A 7,389-nucleotide genomic window follows, 5' to 3' on the forward strand; every position below is an offset into this window, starting at 1 on the left:
CGTGGGGCCCGACGTTCTCTGTCCCTCCGTTCCTCCCGGTTCTGCTCACGGCATCAGGTGAGACGTGTCTGACCCTTCGCTGCGTCGTCTGTTGATCACCGCGGGCTTTACGCTGTCGTCACAACATCAGGAGTCAGGGTGTGAGAAAACAATGATATGCTAATGTATCGCAATATTTTTTACAGCACTGTATAGATTTTTTATACATATATTTATTAACAATTAAGAGTCAAATATTCATATACATTTTATTTTTGAAAAAAATGTTTACAAATATAAACCCCTCTGTTCCGATGTTAGTATCCTGATGGTAAGCATGCAATATATCACCATCCCTATAGTATCGCAATATATCGTATCGTTAAACGTATCGTATCCCCAGACTCTTGTCCATACCTACCCCTAAACAGGAGGAAATATTAGAATAAAAAAATTTAAAAAAAAACAGGCAATAGTATAGACTACTGTTAGCTTTATATACTCCTAAATTTCTCTTCTTTTTAAATGTCCATGACAAATTTCATAAGAAAAAAAAAATGTGAGGAAGAAGAAAATGAAGAAAGTTTTAGTCCGTACCTTGATGAGGCCTCCAAAGGACCGTGATCGAGGATGTTTCTTGGTGGTTGTTTGTAATCCATGGTGATTCTCATTGTTAGGCGTCACTGCTGTAGTGGTCTGTTTGACAAGCTGTACATGTAAACACACACAGACACAATTACATCTGACAACTTATTTGTCAAAACGATCAGAAACGTCTCAACAAGCGTCCATGTCCCAGACCTGGCGGACCAGCTTCTTCTTCTTGGCAGAGTCGGGCATGTTCTGGTTGACGTGTCTGAAGAGCTCCTTCAGCGCCTCCTCCGTGTACTGCTGAGCCGGCGACTGGTACGTGTCCTCAGAGCCGGGGCCCAGAGCGGCCGCCCTCTTCATGGGCAACGCAGTCCGCTGAGCAGGAGAGTTGTTCACTGCCAACAGCTCCAGGTCATCCTGGGGGAGAGGAAGACGGAAAAGTTCAGGCCGAGTCCGGGAGCTTCCAAAACAACAAGGCTACATAGTGCCATCTAGTGTCTTCTTTTACTTATGAGCCGAGGAAAGAAAGAAGGTTAAGCTGCTCCCCCTGCTGGTTGACTTCATTCTGATAACCACTCACCTTGGTCTGCACAGACTTGGTGGAACTGAAGTGGACCCTGGCGTAGTCACGCAGGTAGCCTGGACAGTACACAGTACACACACACACACACGTCATTAATGGAGCCTGGACAGTACACACACACACACACGTCATTATGTCACACTGTTAATCATGAGGGCACACTTTGTGAGGACATTTATTTTTGTAAAATCCTTTGTTGTGAGATCATGTGTCTTTGTGGGGACATTTTTTGTGAAATTTTAGTTTTCTGTAAGGATTAAAAATTAGGGTAGGGATTAAGGATTAAAACAGTTTGTAATGGTCAAGGTTAGAATAGATTATATAATTGAAGTCCTCCGAACTCCTGTAGACCAGACACTGTGTGTGAGTGTGTGTATGTGTGTGTGTTCTCGACACAAGGAATATATATTCTGTGAGTGTTTGATGAGAAAGGCCATGCTGTTGTTTAGTTTCTTCAGATTGTCCTTCAGGTCACCAGCAGTCATCTGGTTGGAAAAACAGAAGAAAAAAAATTATAAATCAATAATATAAATCATTATAAATCTATAAATCAAGAGGATGGGACTGAAAATGAGACAAATAAAAACGGTCCTTCCCTAATTCCCATACCTACTGTAGTTCATTCCAGAAATTTCACACAGATAAATGTACAGTTCAGGACAGGCTTGACAAGTACTAACAGGCCAGTAGGAATTCAGCAAAACATCAGTATGGTTCGATCAAACAGACAGATACAGTTGAATAACCTTCAGCTTCACAATGTCATTTAAAATAACAGCCTGTATTATCCTGAGCCTGCGTCACAGCAGTGTGGTTCAGATTCTGTGATTCTTACATGTCTGGGCCACAGCACGTGTGGGGCAAACATCAGGGCCAGGTTGAAGGCTGACATCTTGTTTTTGTCCTGCTGCTTGGCCGTGTGGTAGAGCAGGTCCAGCAGCAGCTTCAGCAGAGAGCGGTTGGCCTGAGGCAGGAGGAGGAACAGCAGCTGCAGGGCCTCCACCTGACGCTCCTTGTTGGGAACTGCGGTCTTGTTGCCGTGCTCGTCGAACAGAGTCATGTCTGAGAGACAGACGAGTTATTACTATAAAAAAATACCAAATGCCACCGTTGTTTGTCTCCAGAGCTCAGAAGTGGGTGTTTCCTCACCAGCTATCTTCAGGTGCACGTGGAAGTGTCTGTGCGTGAGCAGAGGTTCAGGCAGTTCACCCAGGATAGTCTTGAGCAGCGTGGCCACGTCATTGGGGTGAAAGTCTCCTGAGTCCAGTTTGACGTCTGATCCACTGTTCAGAAGTTCCCTCAGAGACTGAAGTCTAACGCTGTTTCCTGGCACACGAAACAGACCCTCCACGTGCAGATCTGAGACCGCGACACAAGGAGGTGAAAAGTAAAAAAAAAATATATATATCTTGATTACTGGCATTACGCAATATAAAGAAGGTGACTGTAGACTTCCCGTATTTTCCAGACTAAAAGTCACACTTTTTTTTTCATCCTTTGGGTGGGTTTGTACAGTGTACAGCTGATGGTGTTAGATTCTACATAACACGGGTATGAACCAAAAAGAACATGAGAATAAAATTTTTCAAACGACTTACTTCTGCTGAGATACTCGATGAGCTGGTACATCTGAGCAATGCAGGTTTCCGTCAATGCAGTTCCAAACATGACTCCTTTATCTGAGATAGAATGGATAATTTATTGTCAAACTTTTTTTTTGCAGTTCTTTGCCAGTAATTATTTAACAGATTCAGACCATCTGAACTCTAACCTTTACGTTTGAGGAAGTTGAATGAACGAAAGAAGCCCCCGTTTCCTCCCGTTGGGGTCTTGGGACTGTCCTCGCCAATGAGCTGGGCAAATTCGGTGCCAGGCAGATCGATGAGACGAGTGATGTTACTCAGCACCAGCTCCAGGAAAACATCTGGGCACTCGTGGCGAAGTTTCTCCACAAAAAAGTCTGGATTGAAGATGACGGGTGGTCGGCCTGCACTGGAGCCCCCTGGTGACTCCTCCTGACTGATCACCATGCTGCAAACTGTACCTCTGCAGAGGAGGAGGAGCAAAGACATATTTTCAACTTTTACTTTATTTATTACAGTCTTTAGAACACTTCAACTGATTTGTCCCTATGCATAGAAATTATTTTACAATTGTTTTTGCAGTCTACCTTGTACTTATTTACTTTATTTTAGTCATGATGCTTTCTTCTTCGGCAGCCTTAATCCAAACTTCCGGTTCTTTATATTGTTTATTTTTGCATGTATATGAAAGTATTACAAGCTATATAATTCAGACGCCCGGTCTTAATAAACTAAATTAAAAAGATATATTATTTCATTTGAAACGAAAGTCTAAAAATATTGCCAATTTAACTGTACACTTGGAAAAATAAAACGAAGGGACAAAGGATTCACTTTATAAGACTGTGTACCGTGAACATCCCTTACTAATGGCAATAATACACAAACAGACGAGTTGCAGATGGCAGATAAACAGTAATATCACACGGTTATAACTGAAGAAACGTCCAAACTTACTTATTTTTGTGCCGACAACACCTCACCCTGACAAAAGAGAAAAAAAATACTTCAACCCGCATACATTTTTGGAGCTTTATGCTAACTAAGCTAAAGCTAGGAATGACAGTCGCTATGAGGAAGTCGCTTGTTTTCTACGGTAGAAACTTTGTAAACCACTTTTCCGAAAGTATCGCAGCGTAGTATTAAAAATATGTCCATAACACAGGCGACTTAAAACCATTCTTACCTTCTATTTTGATTATTTTCCTCGACATCTCTCCCCGCAGCCATGTTCAGTTTGAATCCTCCGCTGTTGTCCTCCTGGCCCCGCCCATCTCACTCACCGTTGGTTGTTTGTCTGTTGTGGGCGTGGCTTTGTGGCTGAGATTTGCATGAGCCTCGCTCTGATTGGACGGTTTGAATTTTTTCAGTACGAGGAAAAAAACATCTTCTGTGTTGAAGAAAGGACGACTTTGTGCGGTGTAAACATGGACCACTGTCCTAGACAGCCTCTGCTCAGAACCTACTTCCGGTCATACCACATTATTGTAGATCACATATATCGAGACTGTGAATTCTTTTTTATTGCACTGTTTTCTTTTTTCTCTCACTTTAATATTGCCATTTATTGAATGTGTGTTGTTTTACCGTGTCTGTTTTTCATCAGCCAAGACGATAAGACGATGTCCTTGTTACCACCAGTAGGTGGCAGTATTTCACTTCACAATCTTATCCAACTGCAATTTCAACACAAAATATTAGTATGTGAGGCCAAAAGTAGATGTCAAGACTTACACTGTTCTGAATTCAGAATAGAAATAAGAAAATAGAATTGTTTTTCCTTGGAATTGCAGGTGCAAAGCCTGAGTGTAAAAATAAAACAGGCTCCATATGTTGGTCTAATCCAGTCCAGGTGGTCCTGCCTGTTCCAATTAGAGAAGGCCGTGGACCAGAACCTGTGGAAATGCTCAGATAAATGTCCTGTGCTTTTTCTGTCATTTAATTTTTTTTTGCTTTTTAATGTTTTTGTGCAACATTCATGAATGAAATATTATTTACAGTAGGTACAGTAGGCAAGTAGTGAAGTCTAACTCAAAGTACAACATATTTTTTCTTCTCTTTTATTAAAGGCATTTGAACATTCTTCTGTAATCAGTGTTAAGAAAAAATAACCAAATCAGCTATTAAATAATTAGATAATAAATTAGTGTGAATATAAATAAACTTCTAAGTAAGAGTTAAATAATAATAATAATAAATCATCCTTGATCTAAAACCAGTTAGAAATCTTCAACCGGAGTCTAACTGGACTCCAGTAACATCTGCAGTGACGTGTTGATGTTCTTCACGTGACGTCACAGCCGTGCTCTCCCATTAAACAGCTGATCTTCTTCCACCAGGTTTCTGACAGGCTCTTGATCTTGTCCGGTGTTTTCCTCCTCAGAGTCATCCTCTGCTCCTGGACGCTGCTGTCGTCGTTGTTGTTGTCAGTCTGATGAAGGCTGGCCAAGATGGCTGCATCAAACACATCCTTCAGGTTCTTCTGGGTCAGGGCTGAGCACTCCGTGAAGCTCACAGCCCCCAGCTCCTGAGCAAACCGCCGGCCCTCCTCGGCGTCCACCGGCCGCTGCTGGTTGTCTGCCAGTTGGATCAGCACCTGGACGTCCTCCTTCAGGTCCAACTGAGTGCCGACGAGGACCAGGTGAGAGTCTGGACACCGGTGACGGATTTCAGGGACCCACTTGTCCTTCAGGTTACGAAATGAGCACGGTCGCACCACGCTGTAGCACAGGAGGAAGACGTCGGCGTTCTTGTAGCAAAGATGCCGCAGGTGTTCCAGCTCCGCCTCAATGAAGCAACAAAACAAAAAGTACACAAGGTAAGACTCTGCTGTGTGTTTTATAGGAACTATAAGTATTTTCACAGTGTGTTTTTTATGATAAAAAGTAGTTCAATAAAATAACATAGTATTATGTTATTAATAGTAAAATAGTTGTAAAATAATGTAACCTGTACTTATGTATAATAATGTTATTATTATCATTATTATCATCATCATCATCATCATTATTATTGTTATAGTTATTATTATTATAACGGGCCAATAGAGGGCGATGGAGAACAGGCTGTCACTGGGAGGAAATAATTCATAATTAACATCTTACTCCAACAGGGGGCGCTATTTACTGTCGGATTAGAGCTACTTTAGGGACTGAAGTGGTCTAAAGGGATTCAGGGCTGAAAGCTGTCTGCGGGGTCAACCAACAGGGGGCAGTTCGAGTTACTGTTACTGACTGGTTGATGACTGACTTACGTTGACTGGTTCACCAGCCTGTCCCCATGTCTGTGGTGACAGAGAGATGTTTACAGGTAAACAGTTGTTTACGGACCCGGAGACCCAGAGTGTTAAAGTAATGACCTCACCTGTCCGGCCATGTCACAGAGCTGCAGCCTGATTGGTTTAGCGTCGACCACCACCGTCACTGATCAAACACAGAGTTACACAGAGTCTTCACCACATGTTTGGGATTGATTGTATATAAAAAACAGATGTGATCGTACAGGTTATAGCACACAAGTATTATGTAATAATTTTTTTTCTAATCTTCTGCTGTGCGTGAAACCCGTGCGTAAAACTGTGCCCATCGCGGGGCCACGTTGTGAAGACATTTTTTTTTTACCGGTAAAGTTGTCAAAGGCTGTCGGGACATATTCCGCCGGGTACCCGTTGGTGGTGTAGCTGACGACGAGGCTGGTCTTACCCACAGCTCCGTCTCCGATCAGGACGCACTTCACCTTGTGCTCGGCCGCAGACGCGCAGCCGGAGCCGCAGCCCGAGCGCCGCCGCTTCACGGTCACTGGGAAATCCCGGCTCTTCAGGCGCGGAGGCGGAACCGGGGGGTTTTCGTCTGCTCCGCACGCCAGGTCGGATCTACGGCGGGGCTTCTGTCTCCCTGTGTCCTGGGGAAGCATGTTTGAAGCCCCCCCCCACGTCAGTGTTTGTCTGTTTGATGCGTCAAAGTCGCCAGTGAGTCCGTGGACCATCCATTCTTAGTGGATTCTGCTGCCTTTAAAAAGACATAGACCAAAGTCACGACCACATCTGATTATGGTGGTGGAGGGTTTGTAGCAGCAGCAGCAGCAGCAGCAGCAGCAGCAGCCTGGTTTCTCCCTCTCAGCGGGAGCCTCTCCTGATTGGCATTCTCTCTGCATCTGCTCTGCTCGTGAATCCTAAGAGGCTTAGCAGCAGAGCGACATCTGAGGCTCAGCAGCTTTCCCGGTGAAATGACGCCAGCTTACACAGAGTCTCCGTTCCGTTGACTGTGACATTTCAGCACATTGTTGTTAAACTGAATTACAGTAGGTTGTTTTTAAAACAGAAACAGAAAAACGGAATATATATATATATATATAATATATACAATAGGTTTGATTTTTTGTGCCTCAGGAAAAATTCACTGCAGAAAGTGAGTCACCTCACCGCAGCGTGGAGTCTGATCACGTGGTTTATGATTTTTAAACATAAAAAGTTAAAGCGAACTCTCAATAAAGACTCAGAATCACTATTATATTATATTATATTATATTATATTATATTATATTTTATTTTATTATATTATATTATATTATTACATATCCATGAATCAAAATGCGTGAAATAATTAAATTCCACTGATTTTCACTAATTAATTACAGCGATCAGGCGTGAATTTC

General features: G+C 42.8%; 2 protein-coding genes across 2 annotated transcripts in view; both read right to left on the minus strand.

Annotated features, from left to right (window-relative positions):
• Window positions 1-4,098, minus strand: part of arhgap19 (Rho GTPase activating protein 19) — a 4,939-nt gene extending 841 nt beyond the window's left edge. Inside the window, exons 1-10 of the mRNA XM_025058416.1 lie at window positions 3,923-4,098; window positions 2,925-3,199; window positions 2,752-2,832; window positions 2,303-2,512; window positions 1,989-2,215; window positions 1,559-1,638; window positions 1,151-1,223; window positions 781-987; window positions 577-687; window positions 14-112 (exon numbers count right to left, since the gene is read on the minus strand). Coding sequence (XP_024914184.1) covers window positions 14-112; window positions 577-687; window positions 781-987; window positions 1,151-1,223; window positions 1,559-1,638; window positions 1,989-2,215; window positions 2,303-2,512; window positions 2,752-2,832; window positions 2,925-3,199; window positions 3,923-3,966 — 1,407 coding nt within the window. The 5' untranslated portion in view covers window positions 3,967-4,098. The remainder of the gene's footprint in view (window positions 1-13; window positions 113-576; window positions 688-780; window positions 988-1,150; window positions 1,224-1,558; window positions 1,639-1,988; window positions 2,216-2,302; window positions 2,513-2,751; window positions 2,833-2,924; window positions 3,200-3,922) is intronic.
• A 297-nt stretch (window positions 4,099-4,395) lies between these two features.
• On the minus strand, window positions 4,396-6,961 carry LOC103383174 (cdc42 homolog). Its single transcript, XM_008316207.3, has 3 exons — window positions 6,357-6,961; window positions 6,100-6,158; window positions 4,396-5,521 (listed from the first exon to the last, which is right to left on the minus strand). Exons 1-3 carry the CDS (start codon window positions 6,718-6,720, stop codon window positions 5,021-5,023), a joined length of 924 nt encoding a protein of 307 aa, XP_008314429.2. The 5' UTR covers window positions 6,721-6,961; the 3' UTR covers window positions 4,396-5,020.
• Between the last annotated feature and the right edge of the window lie 428 nt (window positions 6,962-7,389).

Source organism: Cynoglossus semilaevis, chromosome 9, assembly GCF_000523025.1.
Source record: "Cynoglossus semilaevis isolate Cse_v1.0 chromosome 9, Cse_v1.0, whole genome shotgun sequence".
Taxonomy (NCBI): domain Eukaryota; kingdom Metazoa; phylum Chordata; class Actinopteri; order Pleuronectiformes; family Cynoglossidae; genus Cynoglossus; species Cynoglossus semilaevis.